This window comes from Apis florea, unplaced genomic scaffold (genome assembly GCF_048593485.1).
Source record: "Apis florea isolate Af1SG1 unplaced genomic scaffold, ASM4859348v1 contig_3587_pilon, whole genome shotgun sequence".
Lineage (NCBI taxonomy): Eukaryota > Metazoa > Arthropoda > Insecta > Hymenoptera > Apidae > Apis > Apis florea.
Window position 1 is genome coordinate 2,864,077 of NW_028256789.1, and position 22,335 is coordinate 2,886,411.

Here is a 22,335-nt window from a genome sequence, read left to right on the forward strand (position 1 = left end):
AGGGGAGGGGAGCGGGGGGAAACTTGGGAAAATCGGGAATCTTTTCTTTTCTTCTCGATCCTTGTTCAAAAGTTCAAAGCTTCAAAATCCGGAGAGCAGTTTTTTCGCAAAGAAAGAGGAGCAGAGAAATTGAGAATCTCTGTAATTATTCATCCCCGTCTTAACGCAATAGAGGCAAGGGTGGGAATGGCGAAACGTGTTTAACGGTAGGAGGAGCGTGAATTTCGGCAATCGTCGATTAATTCCGCGGCAAACTCAACGTCAAAATGGCAGTAATGGAAGGAATCGAAATGCAAATCATTTCGAACCTAGTTGAACGCGGCCTACAATTCTCGAGACGATAACGCGGGAAGAAGTTTCTTCCCGGCGTAATAAGAAGCTGCTCATTGCGCTGTCTAACCAGACAGTTGCATATCAGTCATGTGCATTACGGAATGAGGAATTGCTCCAAGATTGAGATCGAGCACCATCGCTCCTCGAGGATTACAGGCCGCGAAATTTCTTCGATGCGTCTTCCCTTTGACGGATAAACACGGACTACGTTACCTAGACTGAGAAACTTAAATGAATTTCGAGTTACTTTAATATAGGAAAAGTTTCACCAACCAATTCTGGAAAGTGGGAGCATAATAGTTTACAATGGGACACGATCAACTTGATCCCTTCGCTACGCTTAATCTCGAATATTTTGCACTTCAATTATTTAACTCCCAATTTCTTTTCTTACTACCTTTTCCTGCGCAACTACGTAAGATAAAAACCGTGTATTTTCACCAACAATAACGAAACTGTACAATGCAGCATAGCTTCTGAGCTATGCTCTGATAACCGCCCGTCACCGAGATTCTTTGCCGAGAGCCGTTGGATTCTGGCCTCAAAATTCTGAAACAGGAGAGGAGGCCAATCTCGGCCACGATCGGGAAAGGAAACAAGAAGGGATCGGTGCGAATTCATTCGAATCACAAATATTATCCCATTCTCGTGGAAATGCGATGGCAACAGCGAGGGTGTGAGATTATAGCCTTCGATATACGTCAAGAATTTTTACGAGCGTGGATTATTCTTCCTTTCCTCGAAGGAGTCGCGACTTCGCCTACGATACGAATCCAATTTGATATTTTTAAAAATATCCTCGCTCGAGGAGGACGATTAATTACGTGGCTTCATAATTAACCGAAAGATCGAAGTTATTAAGCTCGAAGTTCAAAGACGAATTATTTCCGATCCTCGAAATTGTCTCGACGTCTCCTACTGATCTTGGATTTTTCCATACTTCTCGTTTCTCCCAAACTTTTTTTCCCCACGTTCGATCGTTCCAAGAACTTTGAAATGATAAGTTTAATCGCGAGACACAATGGGACGGGAGAAAATATTCCGGGGACGAAATTGTGTAAGCAATTGTGTAAGCAAGTTGCTCGTTGTAAACACCGACCTACCAACTTTCGAGACGGTAATTAATTCTCAAAGAAAGGAGGGATGACGACGAGGTTTCTTCGATAACGGGGGGGAGGGAATCCCTTTTAATTATGCATCGTCGAGGTTAAAAGCGTGACGAGGTTTCTAAGAAAGATTTTTTCGTAAATACGTTAAACAATCGCGAAACAATTCCTTCCATCCTTTTCTTTTATTTCCCGGGAAAAGGAGGGACGACGAAATTGAAATTGGACCTCGTTGAAAACAACCGTGCTAACTTCCACGATTATCATTATACCGTTTCAAGTTCGTTTCCGCGAGAAGAGATGCTTCCCCGAGAGAGGGAAACACTCCAAACTTTCCCCCTTTTCTTTTATTCTATTCTTACTTTCTCGCGCCGTTCCATTAACCATACGCGTTTCCACGATCGCTCGAGAACTCGATTAATCCTTCTAATCGGCTAATTCCCCGGTTAAGTCGCGAAATTTAATCCTCTCCTCGCCGTGCAAACTGTTTCGAAATGGAGGCGCGATCATCGATAACTTCGAACGGATGCGTTTCATCCGGATTCAGGAGGCAACTCTATAATCGGCCTGTTAACTTTCATGAACACAACGCTCATACATTGGAAAACGCGTCCCTTATCCCCGCGGATCGAAATCTGCTCTGTTTGTGAGATGAATCCATTTAATTACTGCCGGCCCGCACGGGGGGATACGCTGTAACCGAATTGTCGGTGAAAATTTCAGAAAAATTCTCGCCACGATTTCACGAGGGAAAAGATTAACGAGCAGTCTCGTTTGAGGAGGGAAAAAAAAAAAAAAAAAAAAAAAAGAATACCATTGCAGTTTAAATTCAAATTCTACTTGCACTCCATCGAATATTTATCCTCGCGATATGTGAAAAATAGAAAAAAAAAAAAAAAAAATCGTAATTACAATACCTCGTAAACCGCGCCGAGAGGCATGACCAGACAGGCGACCATGAGATCGGCGACGGCCAGGCTGACGATCAAATAATTGGCCACCGATTGCAGGTTCCGCTCGAGCAGGATCGCAGCTATCACGAACAGGTTCCCTGGAACAAAAATTTCCCCTCTGCGTCAGTCAATGTACGTCCCTTCTCTTCGTTCCGTTTCGTATTCCACCGCGAAAGTAAGTAATTCAATTCCTCTCCTCCCCCCTTCGAATAATCGTGGCAACGGAAATCTTGCACTCGAGGAATGCTCTCGAAACATCTCACAGTCCGTTTCATCAACGTTATCACGCTTGCCCACCTACGTGAGACGCACTTTGAGGACTTTGAGGTTCGCTGCAACTTTTAGGGAGACGACGTTTTAATCGTAGATCCGGTTAGTTGCGCTACAACTACTCTCTCTTTACTTGTCTCGTAAATAATTCATAAGCTGATTACCAAGGAAAAGCGCGAATACATGCACGATTCGAGAGTTGCCCGTGAAATTTCGCGCGTATTACTTCCTTCTCTTAATAATTCCTCGATGGAGAACGTCGCTATTCAACCCCTTCTCCTTCCTCGAGGCGAGGTGAAATACCATAGGCGGGAGGAATCGCGGGAGGAATCGCCCTCCAACTCGAGAATTTTCAACCTGAAATTTCCCTAAATCAGTCGACTTCATCAATCTTCGTTATCCTTTGATTGCCGAGTGCACAGGTGGTTAACACTTCGACTAATTATCCGCCAATACGACGGAAGATATATATCTATCCGCCAGGTAAGTTTCATTTGTCAGCAAATGAGGGACGTTCGGGGACGACAACTCCAGTAATTAGTCTTTCCACTGTTTGTCCCCGCTTTGAAGGTTGGCCCGAATGTTTCGACAATCCGCGTGATCTGCTCGTTCGGCCCGCCAGGGATAAACGGGACAGACCCTGGCTCCGATCTCGTCTAATCATTCCTCCCCTCCGAATTCTCGTCCATCCAATCGCTCGTCAACCGATAAATTAATTCGCGAAAACGACGATCGCTGGATAACAAAATAACGCGAACGATACAAAGAAAGAAAGAAAGAAAGGGAAAAAAAAACGCTCGGATATTCGGGAATTTATCTATCGTTTGCCTAAATCGAAGAGGAGGGGGACGATATCGATTTCGCTTCGTGAAATAGAACGGCGCAGTTAATCAAGCGACGATCGAGATCGATCATCTTCGATCACGCGGGGAAAAAAGGGAGGGAGAAAGGGGCGAGGCGGCAAAAATTTTCACCCTCACGAAAATATAATTTATCGGGGGGAGTTGGATCGACGCGGTTTAAATCAATGTTGAGATTAACGGTTTGCCGCGTTACAACCGCGTCACGGCCAGGTTACACGGTTTTCTACTCCATTTCGATCCATCGGTAGAAACGTACGAGCGTTCGACACCTTCGACACTTTTGCGGTGTCCTCCTCCTCGTTCTAATCTTCTTTTTCTTTTTTTTTTTTTTTTTTTTTTTTTTTTTACGATAAGAAATAGCTCTTTCTAGGGGCGTGTAAAGCGCGGATGCGAAAGGATTTGTATGGGAAGGCGAAATCCGCAACGTGTATAACGGAAAGAGGGAAGGGGAAAGTCGCGACCGATCCGGAAAGATTTCCCCCTCCCCCTCCCCCTTCGAAAGTTAAATCGTCCAAGTTTCAACGATCGTGGCTCGAATACGAGCACTTTTTTTTACGGCACTGTAAACTGAAGACTCGGCATAAAACGTTTAATACGTATAAATGAACGGTGCTCGGTTCTTTTCAAATTAGCCTTCTCTTTTTTCCTCTCCGTTTGCGGACGGTATTAAAATTGTTCTTTGTTCGGGGAAATGATTGTACGTGCACGATGGAACTTTGGATTCCACTTATTTTCTTTTTTTTTTCTTTCTTTCTTTCTTTTCTTTTTCTTTCTTTTCAAACTCGAAGCGTGGCCGTAAGTTCGATGACAAAGTTGGGGCAAAGATCGCCGGGCTCGGGGCAAAGATCGTGCGGAGGATTGCAAGCTCGGCTGCGGTGGCAAATTCGTTTAAGGGGCGCGAGGAGATCGCTGCAAGATCGTGATATTAAAGTCAACGTCGCGCCAAGATTTTTGAATCCTCTTCTCCCACGAAGAAGCTTGTAAATTCGATAAAGAGGTCGGCCGAGAGTTTGGTATACTTTTCAGAATACGGAATTTCGAGAAAATATTACCCACCCCACGTCGCTTTCAACGACGGTGGGTCGTCAATTATGATAATGACCCTACGTTCTTTTCGATTTAAAGATCGCTCGAAACGATCCTTAAAAATCGCATAAACGTTTTTCCTCGCGTCAAGCTTATTCAAGGAACAATTTCACATTGTTACGGGCGATAACCTACTTTTTTCTCAACACAATTTCCTCTCTTCACCGCCGTAAATTAAACACAAAACTAAATAATACTTGAGCAGTTTTATATTCTTGCGAATCTTATTCTCTATCTTATTTTACATCGTATTTTACATCGTATTCTCCTGCATAAAACGAGAAGATACACAATCGAAAGATACATCCTTTTCATCCTGCCGTTCGTTCATTCATTCGTAATGGCGAAATTTCCTCTGTCGACAAAGCTTCTTTCCCGTGCAACAAATATGCGCACCGTTATCCAACCGGTTCGTTAAGGCCATTGAACCGTCGTTAATCGTGGTCACCATGTTTTATTATAAACGTGAATACGTGACACGACCCGTACAAAATGCGTGACGCGAAAGCGGAAGCGCGATGTTAAACGGCGATGTTCCTGATTCTGGTTTCAAGGCGAACGCAGTTGGCGAACGCAGGTGGAATATGTAACACGGGCGGGAACCGGTGGCCGAAACCCATTCTTCTTAAATTATTCAATCTCCCCTCTCGCGAGAGAATGCACGCACGAAAATTTTCCCGATATTGCAAATCGTCTTCCCTCCGCGATACATCATCCGATCGTTCGAAGGAAAATCGCACGATACGCAGAATATCGTCCCGTTTCTCCCATTCTTTATTTTTACACGACACGTATTCAATATATTTCAAACGTAAAAAAAAAAAAAAAAAGAAGAACGCGCAATCGCACAGAGATAGTAAAACACGTGCGCGTAAAACGATAAGAAGGAAGTAGACGAAGAATATAATAAATTGGAATTGATTGTGGATGAAAAATTCGATCTTATCGTCTTTCGTCTTTTCTTTTCTTTCCTTTTCCTTTCTTTTCTTCTTTCTCAAGCGGATGAATTAAATTTTCGTTATCCGAGAATCGAGATAAAGAAGAGAAAAAGGAGAAATAAGTAAGTATCTCTTTACCGGAAAGGTAAAATCAAACGGCTATTTATTATCAAACAGGCAATTATTGGACAATAAATGTGGCAAAGTATCGAGTGGGCGAACCGATTCGATATTTATTGAACCGTAATACGGAGATTATAGGTAAGCTATACAGTTCCTAGCAGCAGTTTAAACAACCGGGTGTACTCGAAACCCGAGAAATATCGGGGAAACCGATTCCGCTGCGCGACAAGATGGAAAATAATAATAATTTTTAACACGCCACGCGTCATCAATTTCCCGCGGTTTAACGAACAGAGACGAATTGGAATAATTACACGACAGTTTGCCACGCGGCGTTCTCATCCGTACGAAAATTTTGACTTCCGTCGTAATAAAATTGCTCTAATTTCGACACGGATCGAGCATCGTTCAAGCCGGATCGTTAGTTAGCCGGTGAACTGCAGCAACAACACAGAATTTACAATCACAGACGGATGGACAACTCGCAGAAAGTAGGGAGCGGGGGAGGGGATGGAAACAACCGACTGGTTGTGATCCGCGCGTATGAATATGCATGGCTGCCATCAATGACAACGTCCTTCTTAATCACGTCGTCGCTTAATCGGAGGCAGGACTTTTCGAGACCAAGTTTAATCGCGTTCGACGTCTGTGACGCGCTGATGATGGCCCGAAACTTTCCCCCTCAACAACCTCCCCCACTCGATCATTAGCGATGCAACCGTTACCGCCATCGGGTTGTAAATAAGAGAACTTGGCCGGAACGTAAAGCCGAGTTTCAGGAAAGCGTAAACTCCGAGCTTTGAGCCTTGATTCCGAGCTAACTCGACGAAATTAATCATCCAATCCTCCCGGAATGGAACTGTCTTCGATATCGCGTATTTTGCCCGCGCGATTCGAATCCCTCAGCGATGATAAAAGAGAAAGCGTGGAAAACGTTTCCCCCGTTTAATTATCCCCGTGATTTTAATATCGAGCGAATACCTTCGTCGAGAATAAACGACGAGCTTTCTCTCGAAGCGAGCCGTCAACTATGCGTCGAATTTTATTACTTAATTTCAATAATTCTTCGGGGAAATGAATTCTGATCTTGGAGTAATCGATCGAGAGGAATAACGACTTTTTTTTCTTCTTCGAAGGTACAATTTCTAATCTTATAGAGTCCACGAGTTATCTTTCGAAAGGATATCGAGAGGATACGGTTACGATACAACGATACGCGAATGGAGATGTTTCGTCACGAATCGGCGATACATTTGGTAAAAACGAATATCGAGGGGAGAGAGAGAGAGAGAGAGAGCGATGTTCGTTCGAGCGTTCGCGAGACTGCCAGCCGGAAATTTACTGTCATATTTATTTCCGGAACGTTCATCGGCGCGTTACAATTTTCCTATCGAACGCGATAGTCGATAGATCACTCCAAGTAACGATCGAATTCTCGCTCTTCTCTCCCATCTCTCTCTCTCTCTCTCACTCTCTCGATTCGAGAGTCAAATAAACGTTCCGAGAGAAAAGTCTTCCATCGCGAATACTTCGGCCAACTATGTACACTTACCGGTTAAATTCTTTCGTGGCAAAACTCATTGATTTCGCGCAACTTTTGCCAAGGTTCAAAGAATTTCCACTCGACCCGGCCCGTTCTAATTAAAGTAGTTCGCATCCAACTCATATTCCCAGAAAACTTTTCTTATCCTTTCGCCGTTTACTTTTCCACCCCCCTCCGGGAAAATATTTCGCGATATCCTCTTTTCCCTTCCGTCCATCGTCCTCCTCTTGTCCCCTCTCGTTATCGAAATTTGTTAAATCGATTATACGATTATTCATTTATTTTTCTTTCCCTTCCAACATTTATATTTCGATTAATCCATTTGAATTTTGCGAAATTTAATTTTAATTTTATCGATCCCAGGAACTTGAAGAAAACTTGTTCCTCTCGAAAATTTTGAATCGCTCGTAAGCATAGAATAGGCAATGTGCAACGTCCGTGAGGATTCTCGTTGCAAATCGACGAGAGTGGATTCGTTTGGCAACAACAATGAAATTTATCAGGAATACGATGAATCGAGAATGATAAACGAGTCCTCGGGGTGTCCTCGGGGATTAATTAATAACGTCCGAGATAAGAGAAGTAAAGTCTCGAAACGGAAGGAAACGGTGGACAGAAATTTATAGTTCGATTTTTCGCGCGTTTATTAACGTGGATTAAAATTTATCAATTATAATTCGTTCATCTGGAAATTGAACGAATCGATCGATTCGAATCGAACGAAAAATATCGGGAGTTTTCCGATTTTTCGAACGGACGTGAATCGATCCCAACGTCGAATGATAATATCCCTCGGTGGTGGGCATATAGCAGAATCCAGTATGGAACGGCATAAAGGTTTACGATCCTTTTCTATACAGCTTAAATAGGCTATTCAATATCCTGGACGACTAAACTACCTTCTTTCTACCTTCGGCCATTGCAGGCCGTAATAGAAGAGACGCGGTCGATATGGGCAGCGCTTTTCCTCCACGTGAAAAAGACATCCAACTTTCTCAGGAAGCACCGTTGTATAATATATATATATATATAAAGAAATATCACGATTCGAAACCGACTCGAAACGTAGAATCGAATCCGTCGTTCGAAAGCAGAAATATTCTACCGTTTGAGGATAGAAGAAGAAATATTATTATTTCATCGACGGGTATAACAAGTAACGTTTCAATCCTTCTCCATAATCGTCTTTCATTGTGATTTCTCCCTATTATTTCAGCCGGAAGAACACACCTCCTGTTCGAATATTCGATCGAATCTCCAATCTCGCCTCGAATTAAATTCACCGATTGAAAATGATGATCGATCCCCATTTGGAAATCGGGCGAAATTTCATTATCACGATTTTCACGGATTCGACACCGATAATACGAATTCCACGCTGCGAAATTCCGGGCAAAAATTTCCTCATTTATATCGGCACGCGGCGGTGTCGCGTTTCAATTACGTGGCCTACGCCCAATATTTGATCATGTAACAATTCGCTAATGACGGGGCTAACGAAATGAATTAATTAACAACTATTAGACGAACAACTCGCGCGTACGATCTAACCTACCTACGTCGATAGATTTAGCATTATGGACGAAACAATCATCACCGCTGCTTCCTTGTTATGCCGAGTTATTAATTATCAAACGAGAGAGAGCCACTGTATTAATTATCAAAGTTTTCACAGTTTCGGAGGAAATATCCCGAGCACAGTGGTTGCCAACCGCAAATATATCGAAATATCGATCCGATAATTAGATTTTCAGAACGATATTGACCGCGGCTTGACGTTCCAAGATCGGTGTCGATTTGATCGCGTAAATCACTGAGGTGGGGAAAGAAACTCGTTGAAAATCAAAAAAAAAAAAAAAAAAAAATCCCATGAATTTTTCATTTTCGATCTCGTAAACTTAATTTGGAATTTGGACACGACGTAACAAAAATAGCTTTTCGAAAACAACAACATCGGCCCGTTCGATGAAATTAAATTGGATTGCCGGCTCGAGATTCGAATTCGGCGAGACAACGTTCGTTTTTTTAATCGAAATTTTTTCCTTTCTAATTTTTCGTTCCTTCTTCCTCTCTTTTTCTCGATCAAAGTCGTCTCTTGAATTATACGAGTATAATTCGAGAGGAGGAAAGTTGATAGAAGATTGGAGGTGGCGGCAAAAAATGTAATTAACAATCCTTTCAAGATGGCCTGAATCTCGTTAGCCATTCTCAGAAATGGGAGAGATCTCGAGGAGTGGGGCGGTGTCTCGCAAATTCTATTTGACTTCGAGGCGGCGAGCGAGGAATTAAGCAATCTTCAGCTTATCAAACGTATGGAACAAAAACTGATCTAAAGATATTCCTTATTTCTTCCTTTAAACTCGAGTTTTCGAGTCTCTCGAAACTCGCGCGTGGCACATAAAAAGGCAGAACGCGTGAATGTTGTTTCTCTCGATAAGAAACAAGAGAACGAACGAACGAACGACAAATCGATACTCGATAATTGAATTCTGAAATAAACACGTTTCAAAGATATCGTTTCTGCATAATTATCTCGTTACACTTTGCATTTTTTTGCAAGTTTAATAAGCTATTGAAATGCAAATTGTCTTTGAGTCGCATACGTGAATGTAATCGTGAAGTGATTAATAAACGGAAAATATAATGAAACGTTTTTGGATCGATTTTACATGGCGAACAAACAGGTAAAAACGTCAACGTAAAGTTAATCCATCGAATTATTAATTAACTTAACGCGGTTAAGTTCGCCTCGGTCGAATAGAATGCGATGATAAACGCGTATAAACGCGTGATCGAACAACGTCCTACTGAGTTAATAAACCACGCGTCAACCAATCGTTCTTCCTTTTTTTTTTTCGCATATCTATTTTCACCGCTATCAAACCTATCCTTCAAAAATATAATTCGCCAATATATCAACACGACGGTAAATATTCGCATTAAAATTCGCAGCGCGACGATACACCCTCTCCCTGCAAATGTCACGAAAGAGAAAGTACACATCCATCCATGAGAGGAGAAATAATAGATACGATATTTTTCGCAGGCTGTGTCGAACATCGCGCTCGACGCAACGCCTCATGAAATTCCAATCGAACCATTAACCACCTGATAACACTTCCAACTCGTTTCAACCCGCGGATATTCCTCCCCAACTTTCCAAATCCCTCCACCTTCCTCCTCCTCCGTAAATCCTGGGGGGAGGCGTCACCCTCGTCATCCCACCCCCGATAATACATCGAGCGGTGTGGAAACGTGTCAGGTTTAGATTAATCTTCCATTGTGCCCGCGCAGTTGTGCGCCATCCGCGAAATTGCGCAACGACACCGTTTCGTCAAACTCGACTTTCAACGAGAAGATTGTACGACAATCGATCCATCGATCGATCGATCGTTCCAAGGGGAGGGAGGGGACACGCGTAGGGATCCGCGAAACGAAAACGACTACGCCGCTTTGCCAAGCGTTTCCGTTTCCTTTCGAGGCTGGTATCGACGGCTCGAATCAATCGGAACACCAACTTCCAACACCAAGATCCATCTCCCTCCCTCGGGAAAGTATATCCGAAAGCAATTACTCCGCTCGGAATGGAGAAACGGTTCACACCTCGGCGGAAGGTCGCGATCTTTCGAAACGATACCGAGGAGAACATTGAATTATCGACGAATCTTCCTCGTCGTCCTCGTGTTAAATAAATATTCCAACATCTGGATTTTAATCCGTTACAGAGTATTACAACTGTTGGGATCTCTGCTTCTTACCTTCCCTTTTGTCATTTCTATTTTAATTTTTATCGCGGTTTATCTTTGTCGGTTTCGTTTTTCTTTCGGAGAAACGATTTCAGGGGAACGATTTTCGAGGACTTGTCGTTCCTTTCTTTCTTTCTTTTTTTCTTTTCCTTTTAATATATCGATTCGAAACTCGTGTTTTCGAATCTCATTTTACACTCGATAGTTTTTGCACAAGTTGCCCGGGAAACAAATAAAACTTTGCGCGTAAGTTCGTTTTAACAACGTATCGAGTTTGTTCGAGCAAAGAGAGAGGTGGAACTTACCGACAACGGTGACGAGTATCAAGAGACCCAGCACCAATGTTCTCAGAATGATCGAGGCATCCGTGAAAACCAACCCCTCCGAGGTCGAGTTCCTCGTCTGGTTCACGTGTTCCTCCATTACGCGCTACGCGATGTATCCTCTATCCAGGCAGGGCTGTCGTCAATGTCTGTCGATTATCATCTCTTCGATGAACGTGGCATGGTCGAAACAGCAGATACGAATGTTCCGTTCCGAGAGAGACGACGACAGGAGAGGATATTAATTCGTTGATATTTCAATAAAACGTGCGTCGTCCACTTGTATCCCGCAACCTCGGCTTCCGTACGTTTCCCCGCGATCCATCTCGCGGACGATCATGCACGTCGCCCTTCGAATTGCCCCGTTCCTCCTCAACTCGAGCGAGCCTGCAACATAAGAAAGGTAAAAGTGTCAATCGAGGACGAATAAAACTTGTGCGAAAATAAACGGTCAAGAAGAGAATTCCGCTCGTCCAACTGTCCCTGTTTTGTGCCCACTTAACCACGAGTGTCTTTGGGAAGGGAAAGATCGAGAAGAACGAGAGGGTATCATCGTGGCACGCGAAAACCGATGAAATTGAAGTAATCGATCGACAATTATTGGAATTGATGACATTATCGGCGCACTCTCGGTTCGATTATAAATATAGGCGAGGGAAGAGAGAGAGAGAGAGAGAGAGAGAGGAAAATTAAAGGGTAAAAAAGCAGAAAGAGGCGCGTCCGCGATGAACAAGCATCATAAATTGCTTGTCGAGATCACGCGCGCTATATTTAATTTTTCGATAGACACGTTTCATCAACTCGAGCTTGTGAACGATCCCTACCTTCCTCTGTCTAGATTCAATTGTCGGCCGGGAATCGAATTAACGTTCCGTGAATTATCGTTCCCGTGGATCCCGTCGCCCGATGACACTTTTAAATACTTCATCAGACGTCCTGCGTCCATTTTGTGAGCGAGTCGCGGAAAAATACCAACGCGTCGTGTCGCGAATTAAAGTGACGTCGATGGCGCTGGAAAAAGAGAATGAATCAAGGGAGGCAGAGGAAGGAAGAAATTTTCGCTCCTCCCAGAGATCGTTAAAAAGTAAGAGAGGGAAAGGGAGGGAAGAAGAAGAGTGAACGAAGATTAGGCCATTTGTTAAAAAATAAATTTAACGCCGATTTCGTTTTGGAGCGAGGTCGATTCACGTTGAAACGAGAAAAGCCTCTCGTTTTCCTTTTTTCTTTTTTTTGCCCCCGATTGTTCATCGACCAACTACTCTTGCTTGACACATTCGCTGCAGATGACGCAAACATGTGTATCATGATGAGTTTTCCTATGCCGTGACGGATGCTGCGTTACGAATTTTTTTCAAGAGATATATATATATATATACGTATGAAAAAGAATTTTATTACATATCCAATTTTTCTTTTTTCGCACACGTTCATGTATGAATGTTTCCATCAATATGCATAGCAATTTTTTTAGACTTGGTCGCGTTTTGCACCAATTTTATAACCGTTTCCCGTTATCCGTCAAAAGAATTGGGAAAAACTTCGAGCGAAAAATTCTCCCCCAAATTTTTGACGAGCATCGAATTTATTAAACGATATTTCAATCCTTCGTTCGAATCGAATCGACGATAATCGCTTCTTTTCATCAACGATCGAACGAACGATGGAACGACAGATGCGAAACACTCGGCCGTGGCGCGTAGCCAAAGCGCGATTAATGCCCGAACAGTGCTCGAGAAATAATTCGAACGGGTCCGCTATTCGCAATTACCGTCGCGTTCGGCTATCGCGTAATGAACGCGAGGGAGGGGAAAAAATAAATTTCAATTAAAACTCGTTTCGAAGAAATTCATCAAACACCGGCCTGGTTTCCCTCCCTGCATCAATTTCGAGGGAGGGAACAACGCCGAGAACGACTTTCACCAACTTTTCCGACTTTCTCTTCGCCCATTAATGACCGCGACTCTTCCCCTCTCTCCATTAACGATCGACACTCTCCATCCACGGATCATTTGTAACCACGAGAGGCTTTTTCACGAAAGCGTCAATCGCGAATCTCGTTGCAGACAAATTAATTCTTGGCTCTGGAAATAACTCTATTCAACTCAATGATTTTGTTTTTCGCGTCTGATTGCACGCAGCAAAGTTGTCGAAAGTTGATGAAACAAAGGTATCCGCGTTGCGATTCCAGTTGTTCGAGACGCGGGAGGGGAGGCCTTAATTGCACCATTGTCCCAAAGATGTCGTTAATCGAATAAAGTAGCAACTCGACTCTCGAAGCGAGATATTAATTAATTTATTCGGCGAGCTATCGGCTCGAGACCTCTCTCGGACTACTAACTAGCCGAATCCACCAACGAAAATTAATTATCGCCAATCGTGAATGATTCTTTCTCTCCCCCTCTATTTCTCGTCGCGATCCTTATAATAAAATTCTCGAATATAACGCCAGTACGTTAAATTAAGAGTCGGGACAAGGGATAATCGAATCTGGAAATCGCTTAGAATCCGCATCCACACGGATCCACAGTTTCACTGGTGCAGCTAATGAAAATGAACGTCGCCGTGTGAATGAACGATCATCTCATCCCCATCGAGTCGTAGGAGCTCGCAATAAAATAATCTTTCGGATCGAAATCATTTCGTGTTAAACGAAAATATACATCGAATCGATTCGAAAATCGCTTAAAGTAACCAACAACCAAGATTTCCATTTCGCGGATACAAAGAAACGGGAACGAGACAGTGAGAATCGAAACGATTAGGGTAAAATAACGATTGCGATTGGAAAACTGGAATCCCGTCGGGGATCGAATTAGAAATGTTTGATGGTTTTAGGCGCGTGGGCGTTTCTAAGCAGCTTTGAGCGGGGTTCGAGAGGCGGGTAAGAGGCGAGCCAGCCCGTAATCCGCGGATCTCGTAAGCTTCCGTAAACGGAAAGTCCTCGGTGGAAGAGGAGGAGAATTTAGTTAGAGCGCAGGCTAATGGAAGGAGGCACGGGGGTAACAAACAATATGGGCAGCGACACGCTGATAAAGTTGGCCGGGCCAAGAAACGTAATTAAGGGTGCGGAAGTTAAGTTAATTTTGAAATACCGAGTTACTCGTGTCGTCGGCTTCGGCCCAAGACCGCCACGACTAACCGGCTTCTCTGTAAATCGATTCGACATCTTGCCACGGCTGACGTAAGTTCGAGGCGTTTGTTCGTGGCGGGAACGAGAAGGAAAGAAAAGTTGGAACGAAAAGCTGGGAACATTTTTACGACTGTCACCGCGATCAAATCCGTTCAAATTTTCAAAATACTCGAATTTAGAATTTAATGGAATTTAATGATAAGTTTCGTCCAGCCATCTTGATAAACCTGTGTGTGGCAGTTCGAACAGAGATTTCGAGATTGCGAATTAAAAATTATTCGAGCGAACTTTATGGGGCGAAATAAGCGTTTCGAGGCGGAGGTGTGAATGACGAGTGAACGTGGAGGAAGAACGCTGGAAAGAAGAGAGTACTCGTGATTTTTGAAGTGGCCACACCGAATGAAATAAGCACAGCGGATTTTATTTTATTTAATCGATCACCGCTCGAAATTCCATCATCGACGTTACATCTTTTTGCGACACGAATTGAGCATTGCAGGCAAGCAAAGTACGAATTAATGCAAGAACCCTCGACTCGATGTATCGGGTCGAGTAATCGCCGGAATCTTCATTATCCGAAGGAACTTGCCATAAACGACGAAACTTTATTTATTCCACGCTCTTGAAAAACAAATTCTCCGCCACCTGCCACAAGTTTTAATTAAACGGGAACCTAGGAAATCGTGGCTCCGCGTTTACCTCGCCTCACGATCCGAATTTTCCGAAATTTTATCGATCCGACTCGCGGCGATCACTGACAATTTCAAACAATTTCTAACCGACGACCTCGTAAAAACTGTCGCACATTCGTAAATTCGAGCTTCATTACTTACAAGCTGTGAAACTTCTATCCGTGAAAATTTTTTAGGGAGAACTTACTTACTTGCTAAAAATAATTAAACTTTAAACGAAAAATTTTACCAGCGTGAAAAATGTCGCCCGATAATCGAGTGAAAACGCGGGATATTTTTCGTCTTCGAAATCCATTAAAAGAATTTTCGTCCGATTTGAATTATGAAACAGCGGGAAATCCTCGAAAAGCTGGTTGAAACGTGGCGCGCGTTATTGTCGCGGAACATTACAACCGGCCGCAATATTGGGGGAAAAAGGGGCGAGGCGAAACGACGAGGGGGCGACTCGCGAAGAGAAGTCGGAAGGGACTCGGTACCGGTTGCTCGTCCCATGAATAAAATATGAATCAACCGGGTGTGTTTTTAGCGAATGAAACGCGGATTCCTGGAGGGGCGGGTTTTCATTTCGTGTTCACGGAGGGGGGAGGACGCGTAATTTTTCATCCCTGTCAGGACGGGCACGGAGCCCGTAATAAAGGAAACGCGCGCATTCCCCTCGATTCTTAAATTGCGCAATAATTTCTTCTCGCGTGTGGAAATCGAACGAGGAGAATCACGGTTATTCCGTTTCGCGATCGACGACGCGTCTAACGATCGTTCTCAATATTCACCAAGAAGAGAGAGAGAGAGAGAGAGAGATCGAAGAGGATCGATTAAAGGAACGATTTTCAACGTAAGAATCGGCCCCCCATTATGGTCCACCGGACCAGCCTTTCTGCGAGATTGAAACGAAAATACACCGCGTCATCATAGAAATGGATTTTCGCCGTTCTTTGTACACGCCGAGTTTTCTTTTTTCCTCTCTCTACAGGAAGCGGCGCAACTTTAGAGATAAGAGAAATAATCCTTATATTTGTTATATCTCTTGATCATCTTCGAGATTCTTCGAAAACGTAACGAATATCAAGGGCGGTTATCGCGTATAATCTGGCGCGTATAAACTCTGCAAGAGCATCCTCCCCATTCCGTGAAAATCCTCCCCCAAAGAATATCCTTCCCCATTCGAAATCGACTCGTGCTTGAGCCTCGTATCGTATCACCATTGAAACTTTCGAAATCGTCGAGCCGTCAACCAAATAATCGTATATATTATCTAATTTTTGACCGCATTTACATACAAAACGGGAAAGTTTGATCCACAGGACTGTATCCAGACTGTTTCCAGGATAGGATCGTGTTTGTTCAAACTTCAAGAATACAGTCAAGTATAAGTCTAAACAACCGGTTACAATATCCAGCTAATTTGACCGAACGAATTTGCGCAACGAAACCTCAAACACAGAATGTTCCCCTCCCCGTCGAATTAGTCCCGAAGTTAAAGCCAAGTTAGCGCACGCTTCACCCGCCCCGTTCAAACTTTAAAACTGTCAAATGTATACAATTCTAAATAACCGGCCTAAATATCGCATCCGGACTAAGGAAGTTTGGCACACATCGTCTTCGTTTCTTCTTCCATCCTCTTGAAAGCAGAGTCACGTCTACGCGTTAACGAAACCCCTTATCTAACGTTGAAACTTTAAAATTACTATCCCAAGTCTAAATAAGATACGTATCCAGCTAATTTGACCGCGTTCACGCATAAGACCGCAAAGTTTGTCGTTAAATCATAGGGCAGACGGTCCGCGCAAGGCAACGGGGAGGAGGGGGAGGAGGGGGCAAGCCTCGTGGTTGTTAAGCGCATTCACCAAGAACTTAGTTAAGCAAGTTTGGTATCAGGAGGACGAGAGAGAGAGAGAGAGAGAGAGAGAGGGACGAGCATATGCACGAGAAGATAGGGGACGATATTTGCGACCAAGTACTTCCGATATTTGCGACCAAGCTCTCGATCTTCGAAACCTGGATTAAGATATCGGTGCAGTTTGCTTATTTCGTGTACATCCACTCGTGGATATCGTCCAAGATTTATACCACTCGATATTCCTTTCGATTGTATCGGATTATTACAATTTCTTCTAACTTCGATTGAGAATCGTTACAATTCTTTCTCCATTTATGCTCTTCTATGCATAAATGTTCAAAGATGACGAAGAGCATTCACGTCTCGTCGAGGAGAATCGTTGAGAAGAATTTTGGAGAAATTTTTTCTTTTAATAAAAAATTGGAAGGTTGGTGAACGAAGGTTCAATAATACAAGCTGAGAGGAATATTATAGGCGTGGATCAAGGCAATTTCAAAGCCTCGAGGAATGAGGAAAAATCGATCGACTCGGCAGGAGATTCGGTAATCCGGTACGCCGAGAACACCGCTTCTTCTTCCGATTCTATTCGACCGAGCGAGAGAGCACGAGGTGGAAAACGATTTATCGCCGCCCTCGGCCGCTTGTATTTCCACTGTTCCTCTCTCATTTCCCCCCCGGATCTCCCCCACGTGAACGTGTCATGACGTCGCGCGAAATTTTCCCCGTTTTTTCGCCTTTTTTCTAGACGCGGCCACTATTTTTTCGCCTATTTCGAGCGAAAAATTCCCGGTTGCGAGAGGAGACCGGTAGGTCGGTATTAGCCGAATTTCAACGATAGATCTGCAGTCGGTTGGTGAAAAATCGTCGAGTATCGTGCCTGGATATCGGTGGATTAAGCCACGATAAATCACACGGGCTCGATTTGTTTCGTTATCTCCCGTGAATTTCTTCTTTCGCTTCTTTTTTTTCTCTCTCTCTTTTTCTTTTTTTTTCTTTCCTCTTTTTTTTTCTTCTTTAGACGATTAGAAGAAAACAGGGCGGTTACAACAGGGAAACGAGGACGAATCATCGCGTAAGCGGGAAACTATGACGACGTGGAAGAAATTTTCAACGATTCTTTCGAGATTGGACGAATTCCAAACAAAATCGGACAACATTCACCGCGTTCGACGCGATTTCACTACGATTCTACAAGGGATCCCGCTTTCCCTTAAATTTAAGGGAAAGAAGTTTTTGAGTACCTCGGTATTTTCGACGATATTTTACGGGCGAGGCCACGGCCTTTATTTTGCCCCACATTATCACCGAATTTATATTTCAAAGAATCCACTCCCACTCCCCTTCCCCCCTCTTCGTACCAATTTATATACAATCGCGAAAACGCGCGATTTATTCGATTCAATTTACCCCTCCAACAGTCCCGTAAAGTCGCGTTAATGCGATTATAATAATGCATCCTCGAATGCGAAATTTATTCATACACGCAAAATAGTAGCACCGAGACGTGGCTTCCATCCTAGGATACCTCCCACCCCTATTTCTATAAGCGTACGTGTTCCAGAATGTTTTATAAGCGTTGAAAGTAACTTTGATAAAGATAGAGAGGGAGTGGAAAAATACCGTGGAAAAATCGCGGGGAAATTACATCCGCGATACTAATGCATCCCCCGATATAAATACGGGGAGAGAGAAATTGCACCTCGAAGCCATCACCATTACGATATAAAATATATCCCGGTTGAATTCCTCGTCACTTCATCATTTTTGATTACATCGACACACGGTTTATTTACGATCGATCCTTCCGCTCGAGAAGATGTTTAGATCTGAAAAGAGATCGTTCTGTGCGTTCGTTCGTTTCAGAGATCGATCGGAATGAAAGAAAGAAAGGGAGGATCTAATTATCGGTTTTCAAAATCCTTGAAAATTCGAATTCTTCGGGGGACGGTTTCGAGACTCTCCCTCTTCCAATCGATTATTAATCAAGTTTAATGCAATGGATCTTGGCCGAGATATATCCTCGTTCCACAAGTTTCCAAGGTTTTCTATTTTCCGTGCCACGATGCTTATTAAAATAGATTATAATAAAATATTCAATAAACAAGCGTCTCTACTTGGATGAATGCCTGTGAACTTCTAATTACGACCGGTTCGTTTACCCAAAATAGTATCAAATATCCCCGTGGCTTGTGGAGAGGGGTGTATAATAAATTCAACCCCCTTTCCTCGGTGACATTCTTCAACCCCCTGTTCCGAGATACTTGACGAGAAGAAGAGCGAACGTCGAACAGAAGCTCTTCGTTTGTTTAATCATCAAGATTATGTGCATAAATTAAACGACACTCGCTAACGTTATCCACCACCACGATGCAATAAGGGTGTTAATAGAGCAGCCTAAGTACACAGTGGATGCAGTTTGGCAAGCGTAACGAAAATTGGCTTCGCACAAGATGACACGACGGTATGTACGATTTGTGCAATCTCCAAACGAAGGACAAATCATCTTCCTATTTTTCCCAATTATTTATTTACTCTTCTCAGATCTTAAAATCCTCCGTTTGATTGTTTCTCGTAATTCAATACGAATAACGTTCGATCTAGGAAAATTGTCATCTAGGAAGATGATTTCGAAGATTTGTTCGTATAAAACAAATTACTCGAATTTAATCTTAATGTGGTAAGCAAAGAAAATTTCGTTACGGATATCGTTCGTATATTCTTCTTCATCCGCGTATCTCGATTTTTCAAATATTATCGCTTCCTAAATCCAGGGTCCAGGTTTTTATTCGGGATCACGAAGGTGTAATTCAAGTTGAGGACGATACCTGAATCTCGAAGGGAATTATTATTAAGCCGAAGTCGTAAAGGTTGAAGATAAATGGAACTTGATGTGTAATTGTTAGTGTTACCTCCCTCTTTCGATTTCACGGTGGAAAACAATGGAAGAGACGGCGAGAGGGAAGAAAGGGAGACGCTGAATAATCAGAGATAATCAAATGATACCGAATTACACGCGGGATCACAAAGCTCTGTCTTCTTCCTCGTCGGAGCATAAGGATGTCGCCTCCTCTTCTCTCGCTTCCCGAGAGTTAACTTCGTAAAGCCTTCGTGCGCCTCGCCTCGCTGTGAATGAATGGATATGTTCGTACTTTCCATGACAGGGCTTGAATTGTGACTGTGCAAACAAAGATGTACAGGTTGATCTGCATTTAAATGATCAAAGTTTCTCGAATGGCTCGCCGCTACGAAGCGAGAAGCATCCCTTAATTCGTCGGATAAACGCGGTATTACCGACATTTCTTTGGTGCGTACTTTCCTTCCCCCCCTTCTCTTTTTTTTTCTTTCTCTTTGCGGAGAGGAAAGAAGGAGGGGAAAAAATCTCGACGCAATCTCTTCCCATAGAATTTCTTTCGTAGAAGTTCACGAAAAGAGAGAGAGAGAGAGAGAGTCTTCGATAAACTTTATCCTTCGTGGATATCAATCTGTGAGAAATTTGTATCAAGATCCGCGTAGAGAAACAAACGTTGAACCACGTCGAAACCACGCCGCTCTTCCATCCGAAGAACCGATCTCGTGTGCCGATGACAGCCGCTTCCGTTTAAGGGACAAACTCGCCTCCCATAAATTGGCCAAAGTTTCTCCCCCTCCCCCTCCCCCCCAGTTTTTGCATGGAAACCCGCTCAACCGCTTTCACGAGAGATCGCTATCGTCGTAATTTATTCAACGCGTGCGCTCAACGACGATCACCCGATCACCCGTCGAAAAATACGATTTCCAACCACGAGCCCCAACAATTAAGTCGCCTCGCGACGCAGCAACAGTTTTTTGAAACTTTCGTGAAAACGGTGAAAAAACGAAATACCCTACCCACCTTTCTTCTCCTCCTTCAGAGTTTCGCCCACGTGGTTTCTAAATTTAACCCTAAGCCGTGGAATTTTTAATACCGCTGCTCGAGGCCCTTAATCAAGAGAGCAACGCGGCTCTATCCCCGGCCGCCGGGGAACGAGTCTAGGAGCGGAGGAGGAAATGGCCTGGATCCCTGGTCTAATGAAACCCGGGCGAAAAAGCGTTTGCTTCTTTCTCGCAGCGTGGCTCTCGCGCGCCGTGGCCATGGCTTTAGAAAAAACTAAAGTCGAGGGAGAGGGAAAGAAGAAGAAGAAGAAGAAAAAAGAGCCGTCGTCTTTTCGTTAACCGTGACCACAACGAACTAGGATGTACACAGAGAGAAAGGTGGAAGGAGGGAGAGAGACGCGTGTTGCCGTCACATTATGTAATTAAAAAGTACGAACGAAACGAACTTGTTGTTCGCCTTACACCAGTCCTGTTCTCCTATCCTCGACTCGCTCATTTAATAATTTTCCCCTTTCTTTCTTCCTTTTTCTTCTCACACGGTGGGGTGGTAAAAAATTTTATTTTCACTCACTGACAAGAAACCCCCTCCAAGAATTGGATAACCCAGTTCTTGGATAAGAATTAAAAAAAAAAAAGAAGGAAAGGGCGAAATTGTGCGAATTTATTTATCCACCTATCGACGAGGATAGAGATCGAGTTAACTCGATCAGGAAGAAATGTTTCTCGAAGGGGAATATTTGTATGAACGTTACGTTCGTTACGTGTACGCACGGATGGATACGTAATTCGATTAAGAAGTCTCGACTCGATCGAATCGAAAATGGCCATCGACGGATCTGTCTCCATCTCTTGGATGATAAAAAATTCAGCTTCTTATCTACGTGCCGCTTACCGGTCGGATATCTCACGGATGGAAGGAAGCTAAACCTCTCAGAGATTCGGTTCAAATATATCGCGACAGTGCAGGCACGTACGCTCTATACAGTTTTTGTCCGGTTACGTGACCGAATTATGAAGTATCGTTGCGAGCGAGGCGAATGGAGAGAAGAGAAAAGGAAAGAGAAGGAAAGGAAAGAAAGGAAAAAAAAAAAAAAGGAAGAAATATTTCATTTGCATGCTGACGTTTTCCAACGTCTTCGTGGCCAGACTGTTCCATAAGTAATCCCCGCACCTTTCATCTGCTTTTGACATTCGAAATACGGGGATTTATCGTTTCAAATTTTTTCGCGAACAAGCTAGGACAGATTTATTCCTAGTCGAATATTAAATAGATATACATATATGTATATTTACTTTGATAACTTCGAGGAAGTTATCGAAAATATTCTCGAGAGATATTCTCGAAACTCCTTTCCTTCGAATGTCGCAAGATGATAGGAGAGGAAAGGGTAACAGGTTTTTCGAACCAATCGTGATTGTCGTTCGTTGTTGTTGAAAAATTGGCACGAGTGTGACAATTTCGTGATAATTTTCGGCGGAAATTCAGGGATTTCGTTCGAAAAAAAAGTCTCGCCAAGATGGCTCTCGATTTTCTGTTCGA

The 22,335-nt window shown here is 43.3% G+C and overlaps 1 protein-coding gene across 6 annotated transcripts in view; it reads right to left on the reverse strand.

The window, feature by feature from the left end:
* Positions 1-22,335, reverse strand: part of 5-HT1 (serotonin receptor) — a 104,203-nt gene that overhangs the window by 20,129 nt on the left and 61,739 nt on the right. For all 6 annotated transcript variants that reach the window (XM_086914366.1, XM_086914361.1, XM_086914362.1 and 3 more), the window contains 2 exons: positions 11,267-11,671; positions 2,357-2,490 (listed from right to left, as the gene is read on the reverse strand). In XM_086914366.1, coding sequence (XP_086770492.1) covers positions 2,357-2,490; positions 11,267-11,384 — 252 coding nt within the window. In that variant the 5' untranslated portion in view covers positions 11,385-11,671. The remainder of the gene's footprint in view (positions 1-2,356; positions 2,491-11,266; positions 11,672-22,335) is intronic.